Genomic DNA, 24,283 nt, shown 5'->3' on the forward strand with positions numbered 1-24,283 from the left:
CCAGAGCTACTTGTCTGATGAGGGTTTCACATGGCTTATCTAATGTGAAATCTCCATGTGGTATATAGTTTCATTAAACGGTGATCAAGAATACATTAGTTCAAAACAAGAAAAGGCAATGGAGCTTAATCCGCCAGGCATCTTGGCGCAACAACTTTAAAAGAGTTATTGAAGTGAAACAATTTGAGAATTAAAAGTCTTCCACTTATACAAGACTCCTGTCAAAAGCCTAAAAGTCAGCCTTTCCTTTTTCTGTTTTCTGTTTATATACCACAACAACAACAAAAAGCCCCTGAAACAATATTTTGACTGTTGTAAAGCCAGTAAAATGCATATATCGGTGAAATAACCTAATCCATTTAAAATGGATTTATCAAGATAGAAAAACAAAGTAACTGGTAGATAATGTAGAAATCAATAGAAAGATAAATTCTTTAGAGAAAAAGGTAGGAAACAAGTATTGGTGTGATGTAATAAAAACTGAGATTCATATAGCCTATATTTATGTTTTAAAAACAATAGTATTAGCTCCTCTTACTTAAGAATTGATCATTAAACCAAAAATGGTCACATTGCAAATATACTTTTTAAAGAGACATTGGGCTATATGTATGATTATATATGAATGTAAGACAAATGATAATGATTTTCCATTTTAATGTATAGAAATTCACAATAATGTTAAATGATTTTAGAGTTACACTTTTTTATATATCTCAGTAATGTATAATAGAGCAATAACTAAATAAATATTTATAAAATTAATTTGACTTGTCATGTTGACATATATAGTAAGAGACTATGCATACATTCCTTTGATCTAACTAATCATTTTCATCTATTAGCACTTGATGAAAAATGTATTAGCTTATGTCAGGAAATTTCAACTCCCAGCACCAAAGATTTGAAAGATTTCTCAACATGCTTTAGCACATAATATAAAGAGTGAGATTTTAAAAATGTTATTACAAGTATATTTTGAAGAATTTGAAATTTGTTATATTGAAAGATAGTATAAAAGACAGAGTTATAATTTGATTTTTTAAAATGTAATCTTATTGTAGTACTTTAGAAAAATTACAATCATCTGAATTTAAAAGATCAGCTTCCGGAAATATCTGCCACTAAATACTTATTTTTCTACTTGTTATTCAGCTTGGATTTAAAGATACTATAAAGTGCATACTTCCCTACATTTCTCCACCAGTGTATTTCAGCCTTAATCTTGAAGGAACTGTGTCTAATGGTGTAAAGATATTTCAGGTTATGTGTTATTTAATCTGAGTTCTCTTGTGAAAAGTGATATATTCCATGATAAAACTGAGAGTTATAAACATTTTTTTAAATCTCAAACAATATGTGTCAGCTATTTTACATTTTTTACCTTTTTCTTGCAAGTCACAATGATACAAAGTAAAAATTTATTTTATATATTAAGCTTCATATTTTGGGGATTTTTTATTGTAGTATAAGATGCTGTAATTATGATGTTCCCTTATAACATGGTATGGTGTTTGCCACTAAGGAATGTTATAACTTGAGATTTTATGATTAGTGACTTTTTTTCTTAATATGTCATTTGCATATACTTCCCTATTTTGTTGTTGTTAGGTAGCCTTTGAAAGAAATTAATAAAGTTTATGTAGTTGGCAGCAAGTATAGCAACACAGAATTTAGGGACTCCCTAAATTCAATCAGAGTTTAGATAAAACACAGACTATATCAATGTATGGGCACTGTTATAACCTCTATTAATATAGTTGAAAGCCGTCAAGCACCACTGATTCTCAGAAACATAAAAAAGTTTGTATTAAAAATCACTGAACAGTACAAAAGTGGGAACAATACATATAAATTATATTCAATGCTCAACTTTATAAAACACCTTTCTTTATAAAAGATGGCCCATGTTTGCATGCATTTCATGTTGTAGTAAATACAAGGTTTTTAACTGGGAGTACTCAGATGCTTATTGCTTATTTGACAATTTATCTTCTTAAGTTAAAAGATTAAGAATTTTTACCCAAAACACAAATGTCCTTTTATTTTTATAGTTTTAGGGGGCCCTTTTGAAGGAAGTTAGTATCAGAATGGCAATATTTACTGTTGTCTGCATTTGAGTGGTTCACAGCTGAGCACTCCTCTTGTGTATTCAGTGACAAATGGCAATCACTTTATCATTTATCTTATGACAAATAGCAGATTCAGCCACAAACTGCTGGCCGTAGCAAACTTACAGGATGAAGTTCTTTATTGTTTATGGTTTGTGGTTGATGTATTCATGCCTTGTTTATTTGTGAAATGAACAAAAATCAGTAAGCAGGCATGAACAGAAATTTGGCCACGCAATCAATTGTACTTTTTTTCCTCCAGTCTTCCAAGGACCTTACAAGGAAATTCGCTGAACTAGGTCTAAGCTATAAGCTGCCTTTAGAAAAAAAAAAGTCATTAGAGGATGCACCAAATTGTGACATTATGCCCTTAAGCCAAAATAACATTGAATGGAGTTCCTACCTCGCATTAACCTCTTGAATAAGGGTCTTAAATTTGATAGCAAGCTATTGTCATAGACAAGTGGCATAGGCCAAGAGTAGAAGGAAATTACCCCATACTTTCACAATTTAAGCAATATGTTAAAATTTTTACTTCTTGTTTTGTACAGCTAAAGGAAATTTGCAAAGCAACTTTGTACAGCAATGTAAATTATACCTGAATTGCATATACCAACTGATTTGTGATGGCATATAGTCTTAGGTTTGTTACTAATGTAACTTATATAATTGATATATAAGGAAATATTGAAGTAGGTCACATTCTGCAACATGTTTGAGATTAAAATATGTGATACTGGACAATAACAATAGCACATTTTTAAAATTGTAGCAACACATAGAAAAATGTAATTTTTATTTAGTCTATTTCTTACAGGAGGTCTTTGAGAAATTTAGTATGACTCATTGGATTATATTTTATAATTAGCATACCTTTTAAAATCATTATGATATACTGGATCTAATGAAATGTATCAAAATTACTGATCTGTTGAGTTAATAGTGAAAAAAATTACTAATAAAGGTAATCCAGTTAATAAAAAAGTATTAACATTAGGGGGAAGATTTCTTCTTTTCTTTAAGGATACATGGATATAAAGAAGGACTTAGTTATGCATAAATAGAAAAAATAAGGTACCTATGTACAATATGGAATCAAGTTTTGATATCTACACCACTAATACCAAATCAGCAAAAGAAAGTAATGCCTAAGATTTTGCCAATTTTCAAAACTCAGTAGGAAAATGTGATGTTTTAGGGTAAAATAAATGATGGACTCATTTAATAAAAATTTAATGTACATTTATTTTCAAGTCATATTCTTAAGTGCTTTGCATAAAAGCTATTTGAATAGCCTCCAAGCAAATGTCTAAGTCCCATAATTTGGTGTTATAAAAAACAGATATTTGCAGCATAATATATTTATCATTTATATCCTGAAAAACTTTCTGCCAGAAAAAAACAAGCCAAAAAATTTTTAAAAAAAGAAATCTGTCCCATTAATGTCCATGAAGTTTGTAGACTAGTGGTGTTAAAACTAATATTCTGAAAGGAAACTGAAGTTAGAGGTCCAGAAAAAGCTATTATGCAGCTCTGAGATTTGCATATGCTATCTGCTTGGCTCATCAGAGGTGAATGATAGTTTCCACTGCACTTAGTTACAAGCCAATCTAGATGCAGTTATTTGCATAAACAATTTGATTGGTAAACATTGCTCTATACCTCTGTGTTGAAAACTTTTGGGAGAAGAGACACTATTTTGCTATTTCTTTTTAAAATTATACTTGGATTATATTTCCTTTGTGTTATGACAGAGAGAGACATTAGTTTGCTATTTCTTTTTAAAATTATGCTTGGGTTATATTTCCTTTGTGTTATGGCAGAGAATAGAAGACAAAGAAGAATGATACACAGGTAAAATTTGATCAAACAGATAATGCAACAAGAAGACAAAGCAGGGCTTTAAAAATAGTATTTGAATTAAGACTAGTTAATAAAATTATTTACTGAAATTACTCTGAAAAGAGAAAAGTTGTCAATAAACCCAGATCTATAATTCAACCATCAATATTTGGAGAAATTTTTATGTTCTTTTTCTCTCTACATCTATATTTTTTACAAAACTGTAATGATTAACTTGTAATTTTATACACATTTTTTCACTTAGCAGTAGATTATTTTCCATGCTACTATATGTTCCTTAAAACTATATATATAGTTTTAATATATATATTTATATATATTTTTTTTCTTTTTTTACTGAGTGCTTTAGTAGTCCATCAAGGAATAAATTCATTAAACAGCTCTGGAAGGACTAACACAGGCCAGATATTGTTGAAAGTTGTATATAAAATTGTTATCACTATGGTGCCGACTGCATTGAGCTTACAATCTAGACAGAGAAATGGAATGAGAAAAAAAAAAGTACAGGGTGATAAATGTGGGGTACATTGAACTATTTAAGAAGAAGCATCTAAATCAAAATAGGGGCCCGTGGAGGGTTTCACCAGTAAGATGACTTTGATCTAAATTTTGATTTAAAATTTTTAAGAATAGGGAGGAGCTACCCATGTAGAAACAGTATATGATAGAAATTTGGATAGCACTTATTGACAAAGATAACAGTGCAATTGAAAACATGGTTTGTCTCTGAATAGACTAGGTCAGCCAAAAGTAAAAGTCCGCATGGCCATGTAGTGGGGGACCTTCGTGTACGGAGCTGCAAATGGCACTGGAAACTAAATCTGAACATTATCCTGCAAGGAAAGAGAAGTGAGTCCAAGGTTTTAAGGTGCTAATGGATACACCCATTCTGACTCTTTATAAAGAGGGTCACACTGTCAGCAGTGTGAAGACTGAATTGTGATTGGAATGTGTTTGGAGACAGGAATACAGGTGGGAGGTTCTTACAGTAATCCAGCCTTAATAAATATTTCAAGAGAGGCAGTGAGAATAGGGATAAATAAAGAGAAGAAAGGAACATTTTGAAAGAAAATTAATGGGACTTGCTGAAACCTTATTCACTAATTGGATGTGGGAACTGGTGGGACAGAGGAGTTGAAGATAAGTCTCAGGTTTCTAGCTTATGAAACGGGGTAAGTGACAAATGCCTTTTACTAAGAGGAAGAGCACCTGTGACGGAGAGGGGATTATGAGTTTAATTTTGAAAAGACTGGGTTGGGTTGTCTGTCCCATCTAAGCAGAGATGTAAGATGTTAATACATCTCTGGATCCTAGGGACAAATATTGCATTGAAGTTTTGGGAAGCATTTGCATATGGTGTTATTACAGTATCAAAGAAAAAGTGCACTGAGAGAAGTGAGAGCAGGTTGCTAAGGATACAGAAGAATTTGCGGAGCACTCATATTTCATGAGAACATGAGAATTTCATGAGCACGAACATTCAGAAGATCATATGAAAAGTTGTGGGGAAAAAGGAAGAAAATCAACCATCAGGCAAAGTAAAAAAAATGGTTTCTACAGAAAAGGAGTAGTCAAACATGTCAAATAATGCAGAAAAGTAAAAGATACTAGAGATAATTAATAGATCATAGTTAAGAAGTTTGACAGAGTGGTGGAGGAAGAAGCCATATTTCAATGTGCTGAAAAGAAACTAGAAAGTGAGATGGTAGACAAATTCATTATAGCTTATTCTTTCAAAAGCATAGATTGTGTTAGAAAGAGGGAAATTAGTCGACAGAAATAGAATAAAGGGACTTTTTTAAGGTGGGGGCACTTGAGCATGCTTATTTGCTGAGGAGAAAAAACTAATAGAGGAAGAAATGTTACTGTGTTTTACACGAGCAAAGGAGATGTTTCGCAAAGCCAACTCCCCAAGGATGCAGAATGGAATTGGAACACACAGAGTCCTGGCAGAAGCACTAGCCTTGGTTAGAAAGGATAGAGAAGAAAGGTGGCAAATAAGATGGTTTTTAATTTAATTTTAATTTTTATTTTTTAATTTTATTTTACTTAAAGTTCTGGGATACATGTGCAGAACGTGCAGGTTTGTTACACATGCATACCTGTGCCATGGTGGTTTGCTGCACGTGTCAACCTGTTAAGCCACGCATGCACTAGGTATTTGTCTTAATGCTCTCATTCCCCTTTCCCTCAACCCCCCGACAGTCCCCTGGTGTGTGATGTTCCCCTCCCTGTGTCCATGTGTTCTTATTCTTCAACTCCCACTTATGAGTGAGAACATGCGGTGTTTGCTTTTCTGTTCCTGTGTTAGTTTGCTGAGAATGATGGCTTCCAGCTTTATCCATGTACCTGCAAAGGACATGAGTTCATTCAATAAGATGGTTTTTAAATGAGGTGAGTTCAATCTTTAAATAAGAAAATGAAAATATTGTAAAGTCAGAGATTTAATGAAGAGGTTTATTGTTGAAAAGTGTAAGTGAGATATGGCTGGCTGAAAACATAGACGAAGCATTGAGGAAGCAGATTCACTTATAGACCTTGAATGTGTAGTAGTAGCAGCAGGTCATTTTCTCCCATGTCAGCAGCTCAAATTTAAAGGAAAACTCTTATTTTTTAAAAAATTCAGAGCTGGAATTTTGTAGATTGCTTGGGACCTAAACACAAATATGAAACAAAAAGTGTACTGAAGACAGAGTAAGTAATTGAAATGATAGAGTTGGTATCTAAGGAGGATAGAAAGGAAAAGAAAAGCAAATTTGCTAGTGAATGGAAAATACAGAGTAAAAGCATAAGAGAACTTGTACGCAGGTAAGTGAAGATATTTGTCTTCTAGTGAAAGAGGGGGAAAAATGGCTGTGAAAACCAAAATGTGGAGGATGGAGACAGGAGAAGCTAAGACGGTTCTCACCTTAAAGTTCTTATTTACTGAGTGAAATATAGAGAGTAAATCTCTTGCTGGGCCCAGCAAATAAATCACAAAATATGAGGGTAAGAGAAAAATACTATAGTTACAAAATGGGATGATTGGTTTAAAATTTCAGAAGTGAGACATTTTGGGGTGGCAAAAATGGGTGTGCCAATGAGTTCAGGGGGTTATAGAGCTGTAGATATAATCTTTAAGGAAGCTGAAGCACTCTAAGAGGGTCAGATTGGACAACTCCATGGATGTTAAAATCATTAAAGATAATTTCACTATTTAAGGTGTAAAGAAGTCTTTAGCAAAAGTAGGAGAGTGACAATAAGTAAAGTAAAATGAAGGGTTATCAGGTGTTATACCTGGATGGCATGATCTTTAAAGGAAGTGATTCATAGGAAGCTGGAGGAGTGGGTGTGGAAGGGGAAATAAAAGACAAGAGAACACACCTGCCTACCTCTCCCTTAACTACATAGGTGTCCTGGTGGAGACATAGATTTCAGTTAAAGAAAAAAAATCAGTAGGAATGTTCTATTAAGAGTATGAAAAAGTGGAGAACTGATCAGAGAACAGAGGTTCCAGAAAAAGCAAGACATTTTTGGATGGAAGGCAGTTGTAGAAGCAAAGACTGTTATTCCAATGACAGTAAAGAAAGAATAGAGGGATAATGTCAGCATATTGGGTAGAGACCAGCAGAGACAGGGGTGTCACTGCCAGAGTCACAGGCTTTAAGCTTCTTCCTGAAACTCTAAAGTCTTGAAACTCTAAAGCAAAACGCTCCATGCCCAAGTGGGAGCTTCACTTCAGCGGTTTAAGGCCAGAGAATAATCACTGTAGGTCGTCAAGGCATTGCAGTGGCCTCTGCTTAGTGTTTCAGATAGAAACCAGCAAAGCACTGTCTCTGCAAAGTTCAAAAACAGATGAAAGTAGGCATTATTTGGGGGCTTCAGATGAGATATATGAATTAAAATCCGCAATAATGAGAGGTGGGCACAGAGGGGAACACCTGTAGTCCCAACTACTGGGAGGCTGAGGCGGGAGGATATCTTGAGCCCAGGAGTTGGAGACCAGCCTGGGCAACATAGCAAGAGCCCATCTAAAGAAAAAAAAACCCACAAAACTGCAATAATAACTTTATCTAGAAAAAATGTTAAAAGAAGAACTAGAAGCTCAAGCAAACATAAGGGATTATTCTGGTGGAGGTTGACTTTAAAGTATTGGTTGGGACAAAAGAATTTGAAGACAGATTTTGTGTTAATGCTCCTATTCTCATCAATATGTAAGCAAAGAAGGATACAATAATACAAAACAGAGGCCAGGCGCGGTGGCTTACACCTGTAATCCTAGTACTTTGGGAGGCCGAGGCGGGCGGATCATGAGGTCAGGAGTTAGAAACCAGCCTGGCCAACATGCTGAAACCCCATCTCAACTAAAAATACAAAAAAAAAAAAAAATTAGCCGGGTGTTAGCGGTCACCGGTACTCCCAGCTACTTGGGAGGCTGAGGCAGGAGAATCGCTTGAACCTGGGAGGCAGAGGTTGCAGTGAGCTGAGATCATGCCACTGCATTCCAGTCTGGGAGATAAGAGCAAGACTCCGTCTCAAAATAATAATAATACTAATATGAAACAGGAATTGTTGGTTAATGAAAAAAGAAGGAGAGATAAGGTTACTCCTGTTACTGCTGTAGTTTGGGATATAATAAAGATAGGAAAATGAAGAAGATAGGATTTTTTTAAAGAAAGTATTTGTTCTTATATAATTTGATAAAATCAAGACTATGAAACCAAATGAAAATGGAATGGCGTTGACAGTTACTCTCCTCCTTCTTAAAATAAAGGATTTGTCTTATACTCAGGTGATTCCTGTGCTGGGGTTTCAGAAGTGTCTCATGTGATGACCTATCTTTGGTCAGTGTCCTCCTTCAGTTTTCTCTGTTCACTATTCCAAATCTCATCCTCTGTTCTCATTCATAGTCCTTGGGAAGCTTCTATAAATAATATAAATATAACATTTAAGAGCCCATGCTCTGGAATCAAATGGACTCATTTCAAGTCTCTGTTATTTAACTTTGAATGTGTTGGATCTTGGACAATTAATTTAACTTCTGATATGGTTTGGATATTTGTCCCCACCAAAATCTTATGTTGAAATGTAATCCCCAGAGCTGAGGTGGGGCTTGATGGGAGGTGTTTGGGCTATAGGAGAAGAGCCCTTATGGCCTGGTGCTGTCTTTGCGAAAGTGAGTAATTTGTTACAAGATCTGGTCGTTTAAAAGTACCTCCCGCCGACTCTCTCTCTCTTGCTCCATTCTCACTGTGTGATGTACCTGCTCCCCCTTTGCCTTCCACCATGATTGGAAGCTTCCTGAGGTCTCCTCAGAAGCAGATGCCACTGTGCTTCCTGTACAGCCTGCAGAACCATGAGCCAATTACATCTCTTTTCTTATAAATTACCCAGTCTCCGGTATTTCTTTATAGCAGTGCAAGAATGGCCTAACACAGCTTCTCCATGTCTTAATATTATTCTCTGGTAAAAGCCAATTTTAAGTCTCCTTACTTAGCCATGATAAGCACTTTTCAAGGATTATCACTTTTACTCTAGTCTTTTGATTTGGCTGTAAAACTCGAGAATACAGGAAAAATGCTAAATGATGTGAGGAGAAAGTTCCAAACAAAACCGGGACACACTGAAGAGAGAACTCTGTGTACCAAGTGTTCTCATCAATGCAAGACAAAGGAAGAACAGACATGGCAGAAGCTTTAGCTAGAGAAGGCAAAGATACGTTAGGAGATGGATGCAAGGAATATTTCTGCCCTTTTCATGAAATTCAGAACCAGACTTGGGGAAAACATAGTAACGATGAGAATGCTTATGCAGGAAACATTAACTTTAGAAGTTGCTCTAACTTTAAGAAAAAAAGCATAGTAAAAGCCCTAAGGGAGGACATCTGTTCTTTTTTATGGCAGCTTTTCTTTTTATCCAGTGACTCTTTAAAGCCGTGGCACCTGTAGTTTTGAAACTTTTGAGGAAGGTCAAAATAGCATTGCTCATAAAAATCCTACATGCTTTGTAGGAGAAGGAAAACAGCAAGTAATTAGAAGTTTCTATAAAACTGAATGCAAGCCAGGCACAGTGGCTCATGCTTGTAATCCCAGCACTTTGGGAGGCTGAGGCAAGCAGATCACTTGAGCTCCTGAGTTTGAAACCGGCCTGGACAACATGGTGAAAACCCATTTGTACTAAAAATACAAAAATTATCCAGGCATGGTAGCCTGCACCTGTAGTCCCAGCTACTCAAGATGCTGACGTGGGAGGATTACTTCAGCCCAGGAGGCAGAGGCTGCAGTGAGCCAAGGTCATGCCACTGCAATGCAGCTTGGTCAGCAGAGCAAGACCCTGTCTCAAAAAAAAAAAACAAAAACTAAATGCAATTCTAAAATATTGCAAGGACTTTATTTTAAACAGTGCAATCAAGCAGAACTGTACATAATGACCATTATTAGAAGATTAATTTGACATCCTCTGAAGAAGTATAAAATTATGATACAGGAAGGATATATATCAGTTATTAAAAATCATAGATTATTTTTTACAAGATAGAAAGACCTAAATGTGTACATTTCTTCATAAGTGAAAGAATTATGCATCCTTCATTAAAAACAGCAAAAACTTGAACAATTTGGAAGCAGCATGTTTTGTTAAATAGATTTCCATATAGAACAAATTTTGAAAACACCCACCAGAGGCCATAGATCTTCCAGAAAACAAAAATATAAACAAAATACAGTTGAATGAAGCTGAGCATAATAAAAATAAAATACTATCTAAAAGCACCAGGATTATATGAGATGTTCCTAGAGTGGTAAGGCCATGAGATTTGTTCATAGTAGAATATCCCTAGTAAGGTTTTAGTGGTTAGGAAATAGCATGCCTAACATATTTGAAAACTATATAATTATAAATGTATAAACATAAATTTTTCATGATCATTACAGCTTTGATTCAAACTATCTTTATATTTTTTGTTTAATTTGCATATTATATATTTTACATTTCAAAATTCATTTTATATATATTTATATTCATTTAACTCTAAATATATAATGAGTGTATTTTAAAGCTATCTGAATTATACATTTTCCAGGGACAGGAGATTTTTGTCAACTACCTACATAAAATATAAACAGCTCTGAAGTCAAGGACAGGTATATTTAGAAAAAGGATATCAAGTGGTATTAATTGTATTTTAAAATGGTCTTTTGTTTTAAAAAGAATTGGCTGGGCGTGGTGGCTCACGCCTGTACTCCCAGCATTTTGGGAGGCTGAGGCAGGTGGATCACCTGAGGTCAGGAGTTCAAGACCAGCCTGGTCAACATGGTGAAACCTCGCCTCTACTAAAATACAAAAATTAGCCAGGCATGGCGGTTTGTGCCTGTAATCCCAGCTACTCAGGAGGCTGAGGCAGGAGAATTGCTTGAACCTGGGAGGTGGAGGTTGCAGTAAGCCGAGTTCGTGCCACTGCACTCCGGCCTGGGTGACAGAGCAAGATCCCGTCTCAAAAAAAAAAAAAAACAGAATTTTGGCATGAGTAAATAGAGGTCGTTTGAATATCAAAAGTAAAACCAAAGTTTCGCAAGTATAGCAAATTCAATTCATTGCCAGCCACTAACCTTGGCATTGGGAACACAGGAAACTAAAGAAATGTTGAGCCACTTTAGGAGTATTTCCTCAGCTCCTCTCTATGCAGAGGCACACTGTTCCTCTACACATTTGCTCCAACAGCATGTCAACTGTTACCACAGCACAGCTAGGTGCTGAGGTGTTTGGTTCCTCTATAATTGACAGCACAGGCAATTGCAGGAATTGTCAAAAACGCAAACTCTCTATAGCTACAATCTCTTTGGTCAAAACTGCAATTCAGTAATCCATTCTTTTAGGTAATATAAAATCTCTTCTTGAATTAAATCAGACCAGCAGAAAGCTGTTTCTGATCATGTATTATCTCTTCTCTATAGAATTACTACCTTGAGGGTCACTATAAGAAATGGCTCCGATGAAGCTCATTGTTGTGTTCACTATAAAGAGGATGTTGTCCATTAAATTCACAATACCCACTTTAGGACCAGAAATTTTTGTCAGGTGTAAGTGTCAGGAAGAGTGAATAGGATTTATTCTGCAGGTTCTGTTTGTTTGATCTCAGGGGCACTGAATTGACTGGGTTTCCCTTTTAATAGTGTCTGCTAGGATATGTAGGCTTATACTTGTTATTTGCTTTCAGGAAGTAGATAGGTCTATTTTATGGCCCATGCTTATCTATTGCTCTTTTATTTTTCCTCAGCTGGTTTAAATGTATTTTTTAAGTTGTATTTGTTTGCAAATAAATTTGAATCCTGTCTCAGGATGGAGTAGGAAAGAGAAAAAAACAAAAACAGATTCTCTATATGCAAAATACTGTAATCCAGAAATGAGTGATAAAGGAGTCTTTCTCCAGGTAACCTATAGCATGGATAAGTAATACATAGAGAAACCATAACATAAAGCAGAAACAGTATTTTTTTCTAGAAAATAATGTGCTACTATAAGATGAATAAAGTTGTTATAAGAATGGCCAGAATAACACAATGGATTATTAATAAACTGAAAACATCCATTTAATTTGTTCTCTTATCAAGCCAAGAAATAAAAAAAATCCTCTGCTTTTATGATAGAAAAACTTGAGCTAGTTAAGTAGTTTTTATATGTGACATAAAATTGATATTAATTTTGTAACAATATGGCTATTTTATTTATTTCCATCAATTTATATTTATATCACTTAAACTATTTGTAATTTTAACATGTAATTATTTATTAAAGTCATTATTTTTCTATTAACCAATACTTTACACAATATGTATACAGTGATAGGATTTACCCCACATCTGATATCATTATATTTATGCTATATATATAATACCCAAATATTTCAAAACTGTAGTTGCCTATTTTAAATTGCACTTTCCAGAGTAATTACTTCATTTTGTGATTATTTCATTTTAATAAGTTCTTTTAACAAGTTCTAAATAATAAGTTATTTAGTTTTAATAAGCTGTTTTGGTTAAGAATCCAAAAGAACTTCAAAAGAAATATGCCCCTCAAATCAGAACAAGAAAACAGAAACATTTATGCTTATAGATTTAACGGTCTTTCTTGTTAGTCTATTCCAATAATTTATAAACAGGAACTTAACACAGAGGCTGTGGGTTACACAGAGCCTTAAACTCCCTGAAACCATATACTTCTTGCTTAGATTACAAGAGTAGCTAGAGAAGGACGTTTTCCTGAAGAAACATTACATGGCTTTCCTTACCCTTCTACAAAGTGAAGGAGCCATTTCACACACACAACACATACACACACACACACACACACACACACACACACACACACACACAAATGCCTGGGATATACCACAAAACATGACATCTTCAAACTTAATGAATTTCATGGCTGGTATTGGTTTTGAGGAAGAGAGATCAGCTGGTATATGTGGCAGCAGAGATTGAGGAAACTGAGGAAGGTCTTGCTTGCTATGTAAGCTGATGATGCATATTGTCTTTGTGCAATGATACGTAGAGGTGGCACCTAAAGTGACCACCCAAAGAAACCAAGTCACATTCAATAATTGAATTGAAAATGATAATACTGGCTTGTTGTTTTCTAATATAATCAAGCCATTATATGTTCCTATACTACAAGCACAGAGCATTTTCGCTATTCTAAAGCTTAAAATCTGACATATATAGACAGAAAACAGCACACTGGTATCTAGCCTTTCAAACAAAAATTTTTATAAGAATTTTAAGTAAAGAGTTGGCATCTGACAGAGGAATATAAAAGCTGGTGATATTCAACCACCTCTCTGTATTATACTTTAGTGTAACCCTGAATTTATTATTTCTGTCAACTTTCTAATTTTTTGTTTTGGGGTAATAGACCAAGAATAGATTTTTAGAGAATGGCACTTGAAGTTAGTGACATGAAACTTGAGCCTTTGCCTCCTGGTTATAGAAGCAGAATTTTTTTCTGGTGACCCACCACATTCTGTACTTACACAGTGTTTAAGCATTTCCAACCAGCCAAATTTTTCTATTATCAAAAATCAGTTAACTGCATGATTTACTCAGGCTGATTTCACTAGTTTAAATCTCCCGGTAAAATGTATCCCTAAGAGGAATGAATTGTTAAATTAGCTGAAATTGCACTTTTGAGAAACTGAAACAGATGTGATTTGAATGCACATTTTACTTAGGTTTTAATGCCTGATAGAGAAAGAAACTTGAATAACTAAAAAGAGTGTATTCTTTTTGTAAATTTCCTTAACTTACCTGCAGTTTTAGATATGTAGCCAAATGGTCTGCTTTGATTCAGTGACAATTGAAATGCTTCAACCTATTGGGCAATGGCCACTGCCTGTCTATCCAGATGTTAAAAAAAAAAAAATTTACCCTTGTAATGTGAGATAATCATGTACTCTAAATACACTGAACAATAGCTGTCAAAAACCATAACTGGATGTAGGATGAGAAATTTGATAAACACTACTTAAATATTTGAATAACTGAATTGTAAGCAAAACTTTTTAATTGGGCTTATTTTATTTTCTGCAATTATGAAACTATTTTGGGTCCAATTAAGTTCTGTCAGCTCAAAATATTTTACAAACTAAGAGTAATTATTTGTAAATAATAATAGAGCTCTGCATTCTAATCATTTACACCGTTAGGACATATTACTAAGTAAATCCAGGTTAAACACAAAACTGTACATTCTCAATATAGTTGTATTCCTAACTCATATTTCAAATGCTCTTAGTTTTATAACAAACTGCTTACTTTAACTTCATGTTTTTGGATTTTAAAAACTTATTTTTAATAACAGTTTTATTTCATTTTGTATAAACAAATTAACAAAGGACTGATTTTTTTAGATTTGAAAAAGTATTTTTTAACTTGTTTGCAAGTATTTTCTCTACTGCTACAAAAACAGACACATAAACCAATGGAACAGAATAGAGAGCCCAGAAATGATGCTGCACACCTACAGCCATCTGATCTTCGACAAAATAGACAAAAACAAGCAATAGGAAAACGACTCTCTATTCAACAAATGGTGCTGGGACAACTGGCTAGCCATATACAGAAGACTAAAACTGGACCCCTTCCTTACACCATATACAAAAATTAACTCAAGATGGATTAAAGACTTAAATCTAAAACCAAAAACTACAAAAACCCTGGAAGATAACCTAGGAAATACCGTGCTGGACATAGGACCTGGCAAAGATGTCATAACAAAGATGCCACAAGCAATCACAACAAAAACAAATATTGACAAATGGGACTTCATTAAACTAAAGATATTCTGCACAAAAGAAACTATCCACAGAGTAAACAGACAACCTATAGAACTGGAGAAAATATTTGCAAACTATACATCCAACAAAGGTCTAATATCCAAAATATATAAGGAACTTAAATAAATTTACAAGAAAAAAATACCCATTAAATGTTGGCAAAGTACATGAACAGACACTTATTATTTATTTATTTATTTAGAGACAGAGTCTCACTCTCTCACCCAGGCTGGAGTGCAGTGGCACAATCTTAGCTTGCTGCAACCTCCACCTCCTGGGGTTATGCAATTCTCCTCTCTCAGCCTCTCAAGTAGCTGTGATTACAGGTGCGTGCCACCACGCCCAGGTAATTTTTTTGTATTTTTAGTAGAGACAGGGTTTCACCATGTTGGCCAGGCTGGTTTTGAACTCCTGACCTCAAGTGATCCACCTGCCTCGACCTCCCAAAGTGCTAGGATTACAGGTGTGAGCCACTGTGTCCAGCCAAACAGGCACTTTTCAAAAGAAGACATTCATGTGGCCAACAAGCATATGAAAAAGATGCACAACATCACTAGTCATTAGAGAAATGTAAATCAAAACCACAATGAAATACTGTCTCATACTGGTCAGAATGGCTGTTATTAAAACATTGAGGCCGGGCGCGGTGGCTCACGCTTGTAATCCCAGCACTTTGGGAGGCCGAGGCGGGCGGATCACGAGGTCAGGAGATCGAGACCACGGTGAAACCCCGTCTCTAGTAAAAATACAAAAAATTAGCCGGGCGTGGTGGCGGGCGCCTGTAGTCCCAGCTACTCGGAGAGGCTGAGGCAGGAGAATGGCGTGAACCCGGGAGGCGGAGCTTGCAGTGAGCCGAGATCGTGCCACTGCACTCCAGCCTGGGCGACAGAGCGAGACTCCGTCTCAAAAAAAAAAAAAAAAAAAAACATTGAAAAATAACAGATGCTGGTGAGGTTGTGGAGAAAAGGGAACACTTATGCACGGCTGGTCTGACTGTAAATTAGTTCAGCCATTGTGGAAAGCAGTTTGGCAATTTCTTAACTTAAAATAGAATTACCATTTAACCCAGCAATTCCATTATTGAGTATACATAAATCACTCTACCACAAAGACACATGCATGCATATGTTCATTGCAGCACTATTAACAATAGTAAAGAGATGCAATCAACCTAAATGTCCATCAATGGCAGACTGAATAAAGAAAATGTGATACATATTCACCATGGAATACTATGCAGCCATTAAAAAATAATGAGATCACTTCCTTTGCAGCAACATGAATGGAGTTGGAGGCCATTATCCTAAGCAAACTAACACAGGAACAGAAAACCAAATACTGCATGCTTTCATTTATAAGTGGGAGCTAAACACTGAGTACATATGGACACAAAGAAAGGAACAACAGACATCAAGGCCTACTTGAGGGTGGGGGGGAGGCAGGAGGGTGAGGATCAAAAAATTACTTATCAGGTACTATGCTTATTACCTGAGTAACAAAATAATCTCTTCATCAATCCCTGAGACATGCAATTTACCTATTTAGCAAACCTGCACATGTACCTCTGAACCTAAAAGTTAGAAAATCAAATCAGACCAGTATGAATTTTTATGTAAAAGTCAGCTACAGGCCAGCATAGTATGGAACACATGTCCTAGTTTAATTTGGCTTCCATAGTCATGAAAAGTAAATAGGTATTACTGATAGAAAGATGATGGGGACAGAGAGGTGAAAATGAATGTCTATTTGATTTGGATTTGTATTATCTCCTTTAGGTGTTAATGTTACTGAATCTTGTCCTTCACCAATAGCACCACAACTCTTTCCTTATAGACACCTAGTAGGGAAACTATTCCCTGAAAAACGAGTTTAAGGGCTCTAAGCTCTAGGTCATCCAGTTGGGATCAGAGTTGGAACCTAGTGCCTTGGGGAGATTTTTTCCTTTTCTCTAAGATTCTACATCATTCATTTGGCCAGAACCTCAATAAGCAATAAAATATTTTGTGACAAAGGGAAACAGTTATTTTTAATAATGGTTTTATTGTATATAAACATATTCAGAAAATACTGAATTTTTTAAGATTTGAAAACTATTTTTAACTTGTTAGCAAGTGTTTTCTTTATTTGTTCAGTGTTGTCTGGACCAACAGTTCCTAAAGTGTGATCTATAAGCCCTTGGGGATCCATAAGACCCTTTCCAGGAGAAAGAGGGGGAGAGGAAGGACCTATAAACTATTTTCAAATATTAGTAAGAAATCTGTCTTTTTCACTCTGTTGACATTTGTGCTCATAGTGTAAAAACAATGGTGGATACAACTGCTGATACCTTAGTATAAACCAAGGCAGTGGTGCCAACAGTACTCACTGTGTTTCTCAAAGCCAGGCACTTGTATGGTGAACTGTAATTAAGAGTTTAGTTGTTGTAGTAAATATTAGGTTGGTGCAAAAATAATTGCATTTTTTCCATTAAAAGTAAAATAAAATTGATATTAATTGCATTAAATCTCAACACTTTATTTAGTACATATTCTTTGTGATGAAATGTGAAGTACATTTAAAACAGTTCTGCTGCACATCAAAGTAAGCTGTCTCTAGGAAAAGCACTCGTGTGAAATTTGGAGCTGTGAATTGAACCAGGTTTTTTTTTTGAATAAAACATCATTTTTACTTAAAAGAACAATTGACAGGCAAACTGTGATTATTCAGACTAAACCATTTGACATACATTTACTTGAAAATGAGCAAAATGGGCCTGTCACTTCAAATAAAACAAGTTATAATAGTTATTGTCCATAAAACATTTGAGCTTTCAAATGAAAATTAGAATTTTGTAGAACTTATTCAGTCATCCTTCAGTGTCCATGGGGGATTAGTTCTAGGACCCCTGCAGATACCAAAACCTGAGGATGCAAGTTCCCAACATACAATGGCATAGTATTTGCATGTAGTCTACACACATCCTCCTGAATCCTTAAATAATCTCTAGATTACTTCTAATACCTAATACAATGTAAATACTGTGTAAATTGTTGTTATACTAGATTGGGTTTGTTGTTTAGAGATAGGGTAATGCTCTGTTGTCCAGGCTGGACTCCTGGGCCCAAGCAATTTGCCCACCTCAGACTCTGGGGCAGCTCAGACTACAGGCATGTGCACTGCACTCGGCTGTTTTTTTGTTTTTGTTTTTGTTTTAATTCATATTATTTTTGCATTGTCTTGGATAAAGAAACTTTCACATCTGCAGATTCAACCCACAAGTGTATCAAAAGTATTGTATGTGCTATTGAGAGCTTGATGTCCTTCCAAAATGCACAGACTTTTCTAAAAAGATAAGCATGATATTAACAAATGGGATTTTTATATGACATAATGCATTTATCAGTATTTGGAAGACCTGCATAACTCCACAAACTAATACACCAAAATAACCAATGCATGATATTATCAGTGGATTTTAATTCAACAAGGTATGAAAAGTTTATTGATATGACTTCTGAGTCCAAACTGTAAATAATATTTGAGAAACCACCACTTGCTGAGTTGGGGTGTAGTATCAAAGAAAAATATCCACAATTATCTGAAAATATCCTCCCATTTCCAGCTACATATCTGAGGCTGGATTTTCTCCAAATACTATAACCAAAATAACAAATGGCAATATACCCAATTTAGAAGCAGATAAGAGAATCCATCTCTCTTTTAATTAACCCAGATATTAAATCTGAAAAATGTTAAACAGTGCCCTTCTTACCACCATTTTTTTTTTTTGCTAGGGAAGATAGTTATTTTGCACAAAAAATATTTATTATTGCTATTTTTAATGAATTAATACATATTTTCTAATTTCTCAGTTTTCATTTCCAAAATGGCAAATATCAGTAGATATAACCTATACAATCAAAAGCCTTTTGCGTTTCTTAATCATTTTTAAGAATGCTAATGGATCCTGGTTAGGGTGCAGTGGCTCATACCTGTTATCCCAGCACTTTGGGAGGCCGAGGTGGGAAGATCACTTGAGGTCGGATCACCTAAGGTTGGAAGTTTGAGACCAGCCTGACCAACATGGAGAAACTCCGTCTCTACTAAAAATACATATTAGCCTGGCATGGTGGCACGCACCTGTAATCCCAGCTGGCTGAGGCAGGAGAATTGTTTGAACCTGGGAGGTGGAGGTTGCGGTGAGCCGAGATCTCACCATTGCACTCCAGCCTGGGCAACAAGAGCGAAACTCTGTCTCAAGAAAAAAAAAAAAGAAAAAGGAATGTAAACGGATCCTGAGAACAAAAATGTTTGAGAATGATTAATGTAAGCAAATTTTACTTATGTAGGATACTCAGTTTAGTTCACAGATATTTCTATAAACCAGTGGAAGCAGGGTGTGGCAAATATCAGCCATGGATTGAATTGCAGTTATACATGTTCTGTTATAAAGTTACTATATTATTTCAAATATATTTTCACATTTAACTTTCCACAGATGCAATTAGTTTTATGCAATATGGTTGAAAAAATTACTGCTGCACAGTAACACTCTTTTAAATAGTATAAGACTTAACTAAAACTTACTGAAACAACATTCTGACACCAAAGAATTATTTTGCTTGTTTAGTACCTTTTAATTGATGTGATTAGTTTTGGCTGCCAAAGTTTCATGACTAGTAAATATTATTTTCATGTCAAATGCAAATTATTTTATTATAGAATAGCTATAGCAATTTAGTAAAGTCAAAGTTCTTAGAAAAAGGGGGTACTGAAGAGCAGAATTGATTTATTGCATATGAAATCTTATCTAAAGCAGTTGATTCTTCTCCTTTTTATCAGGTAATTGACTTTTTAGTAATAGTTGATAAGTATATAGATAATAATTTTATAAGAAAAATGAATTCTGATTCCATCATTTATACTAGGGCCATGGTTCTCTATTTTCTATGTTATTATCATTGTTGCTTTAGAAATAGTAAAAAGCATCTATTTAAATGAGACTTGTGTTGTAGAATTGGGACTATATGTACAAATCACATGTACCCTGGCTCAGTCATTGAGTGTTGGCAGACTATATGTTTACATGTTTTAACTTGACTTCTGAAAATTTAACATTGAAAAGGTTTTATTTAAAATTATGTTCTTTTCAAAAGAAGATATGCATGTGGCCAACAAGCATATGAAAAAAACACTCAGTATCACTGATCATTGGAGAAATGCAAATCAAAAACAACAGTGAGATACCATCTCATACCAGTCAGAATGGCTATTATTAAAAAGTCAAAAAATAACAGATACTGGCGAGGTTGTGGAGAAAAGGGAACGTTTATACACCGCTGGTGGCAGTGTAAATTAGTTCAGCCTGTGGAAAGCAGTATGGCAATTCCTCAAAGAGCTAAAAACAGAACTACCGTTTGACCTACCAATCCCATTACTGAGTTTATATCCAAAGGAATATAAATCTGTCTACCCTAAAGACACATGCACACGAACATTCATTGCAGCACTATTCACAATAGAAAAAAACATGCAATCAACCTGCATACCCATCAGTGATACATTAGATAAATAAAATATGGTACATATACAGCATGGAATACTATGCATCCATAAAGCAGAATGGCGTCATGTCTTTTGCGGGAACATGGACAGAGCTGGAGGCCATCATCCTTGGCAAACTAACGCAGGAACAGAAAACTAAATACCTTGTGTTCTCACTTATAAATGAGAGCTAAATGGTGATAACTCATGGACACAAAAAGAGGAACAACAGACATTAGGGCCTGCTTGAAGGTGGATGTTTGGAGAAGGGAGAGGATCAGAAAAAATAACTAATAAGTACTAGGCTTAGTACCTGATGATGAAATGTGTACAACAAACCCCCGTGACATGAGTTTACCTATATAACAAACCTGTACATGTAACCCTGAACCTAAAATAATCGTTTAAAAAAGTAAGAAAAACATAAAATTATGTTGAGAATATTTCAGCTAGATTTGTAGTTCAGATTGATAGTTATTACAAATGAGGTTTAACAAATTATTTTTTTAATTATACTTTAAGTTTTAGGATACATATGCACAACGTGCACGTTAGTTACATATGTATACATGTGCCATGTTGGTGTGCTGCACCCATTAACTCGTCATTTAACATTAGGTATATCTCCTAATGCTATCCCTCCCCCCTCCCCCCTCCCCCCACCCCACAATAGGCCCCGGTGTGTGATGTTCCCCTTCCTGTGTCCATGTGTTCTCATTGTTCAATTCCCACCTATGAGTGAGAACATGCGGTGTTTGGTTTTTTGTCCTTGCGATAGCTTGCTGAGAATGATGGTTTCCAGCTTTTACACTGTTGGTGGGACTGTAAACTAATTCAACCATTGTGGAAGTCAGTGTGGCGATTCCTCAGGGATCTAGAACTAGAAATACCATTTGACCCAGCAATCCCATTACTGGATATATACCCAAAGGATTATAAATCATGCTGCTATAAAGACACATGCACACGTATGTTTATTGTGGCAATATTCACAATAACAAAGATTTGGAACCAATCCAAATGTCCAACAATGATAGACTGGATTAAGAAAATGTGGCACACATACACCATGGAATACTATGCAGCCATAAAAAATGATGAGTTCATGTCCTTTGTAGGGACATGGATGAAGCTGGAAACAAATTCTTATTTATAGTAAGTCTCCAGAAAACCTGAAGGTAATTGTGAATGGATAGGATAATTCTATCCATTTAGGAGAATTCTAAACCTCTGTTCTTTAAATAAGATCAAGAGAGGATTCCTGCCAACCCTTGCCCATAGGAAATTTTTGAGGCACTTCAAATTGCAAACAAGCCTGATGAGAATCCAATATATATCTATAAAATATGAATAGGAAGGCTGTCAGTAAAGGAGAGATTGTAAGCCTTGTAAGAAAAAGTTGGACAGTTATGGGACAGATAATGGCCTTTTCATATATTGTGTAGAACTAAATCCTGATAGAATGTGTCACCCATTTTCTCTACTCCACACATGTAGTTTTCATTAGTCTTGGTGTTCATGTGATAGCCTCGGAAATATGAAGTGGAAATTGGGCACAGGAAATGGATAAAATGCTTTGCATACCTTTAAAAATAGGCTTTCAGTGTTCTGAAGCATTTCCTAAGCAGACCTTTGATTTTCCAAGGTCTATAGATAATTTAACTCCACTATTCTTTTTTCCTGGAATTCCATTCTTCTTGTTGCTCTCTATTCTTTTATACCTCTCAGTAGCTTGAGGTTAAAATCCTGCTCTTTCAAATCATATGTTCAAGGCTAGAACAGTTGATCTATTTTTTAGTTTTAGAAATGTTATTTTGAGAATTTGTTTACTTATGTGGGAAATAAAATAGATTTTCCAAAGTTACATATTTTGAGGACATTGTTGCCATTCTCTTTCCTCTTTGGCATTTGGCAATCTAGAAAGGGTAGAATTAATCTGGGTAATTTTTTGGAAAATGTAATGAAGAGTCAAGTGAATGGGTATTTAGAAAGCATAAGGTATGTGAGGAGGAAGTAGTATGGTTACTCGCCAAAGCTTGGAAAATATCATTCAAGTCTCCGAGACCATGAATAGTGGCTGAAGACTCAGACTCCTATAAAACAGAAACACTTGAAACCAAGATGCTTCTTTGACTGGAACCAGATCCAGGAATGGTAGTAAATAAGGATTTTGTTCTGTGAGCAATGATGTTGACCTTTAACTAGGAAACAAACCCGAGTCCAGAACCAAAGCACCTTGCTTTCTTGATGGACAGAGTATTGAGAGAAATACCTTTGCTATTGACCTGTCCTATGACTAAAGGAGAACATCAGAGAATATTGACCAAGTGTTTACACTTTGAAAATTCTACTTATCTAAGGCAGGATTGAGAGTCATGTGAATACTTGAATATAAAATTATAAGATAAAATAAATAATACTTGTAGTGGTTTGCAGTATAGGCATTTTAAATTGAATCACACAGATTATTTACCAAAAAGATGGCTAAAAAGACATATATGTCAAGTAAATTAAAAGGACATCTGTGAACACACATTCAAGTGTTTATTTCAATTCAAGAAAATATAATTCAATACCTTTCATTTACCAAGACTGTGGTAGAAGACGAATAATAAATTTTAATTTCATATAAGTTATATGCCAGAATTAGATCTTTGGAATGGATGTTTCCCTCCCAGCTATCTTGAGTCATTGAAGCAGAAACTCGCTTGTACAGAAACATGGAGGTAAGTAGCTTTCCTGAGGGCCATATTCCAACGCTTTCCTCTCTTGAATTATTTCTTTGGGCTTTGTCTTCTTCCTTAAAGGAACTCTAAATCCTTACATCTTTGAAAAGAGATAATTAAAGGCAGTTTTTGTAATATAACCACTTTCTTACTCTGATGATAGGAATGCTATTGTTACTAAACCAAGGGGTCATCTGTCCTGTTAGAAGTTTTCTGTATAGGTTAGAGTTAGATAACTACCCAAAAAGAAAATTGAAGTATTTAAAAACCTGTTTATTTCTACCTCCAGATAGATACTATTTAAATGAGAACAAACATATGTCTTAAAATTAGTATTAATTCTGGTAGACTAAATAATGGTCCCCTAAGATATCTACATCCTAATCACCAGAACCAGAACCTGTGAATGTAATCTTACTTGGAAAAAAAGGACTCTAAAGATGTGATTAAATTAAGGATTTTGAAATAAGGGGATTACCCGGATTTATTTAGGCAGGACCAAAATGTAATCACAAATGTCCTTATAAGAGAGAGGCAGAGAGATTTGACAACAGAAGGAAAAAGGTGACATGATAATGGAAAGTGAGACGTGATTTGGGGCCACTAGCCAAGAAAGCAAATTCTTTTCCCGGAGCCTTCAGAAGGAACTAGCTCTGCTAACCTCTTGATTTTAGCCCCACAAGATTTCTTCCTGACTTCTAATCTTCGGAACTGTAAGAGAATACATTTGTATTGATTGGAGCCACTTA

The 24,283-nt window shown here is 35.1% G+C and overlaps 1 protein-coding gene across 6 annotated transcripts in view; it reads left to right on the forward strand.

Annotated features, from left to right (window-relative positions):
- CCDC178 (coiled-coil domain containing 178) overlaps positions 1–24,283 on the forward strand; it is a 506,076-nt gene that overhangs the window by 253,635 nt on the left and 228,158 nt on the right. Inside the window, exon 21 of one of the 6 annotated variants that reach the window (XM_058438511.1) lies at positions 4,709–4,823. The exons of the other annotated variants lie outside the window; for them this stretch is intronic. Within the exon in view, the coding sequence (XP_058294494.1) occupies positions 4,709–4,823 (115 nt within the window). The remainder of the gene's footprint in view (positions 1–4,708; positions 4,824–24,283) is intronic. 6 annotated transcript variants of the gene reach the window in all.

This window comes from Hylobates moloch, unplaced genomic scaffold, assembly GCF_009828535.3.
Source record: "Hylobates moloch isolate HMO894 unplaced genomic scaffold, HMol_V3 SCAFFOLD_5, whole genome shotgun sequence".
Lineage (NCBI taxonomy): Eukaryota > Metazoa > Chordata > Mammalia > Primates > Hylobatidae > Hylobates > Hylobates moloch.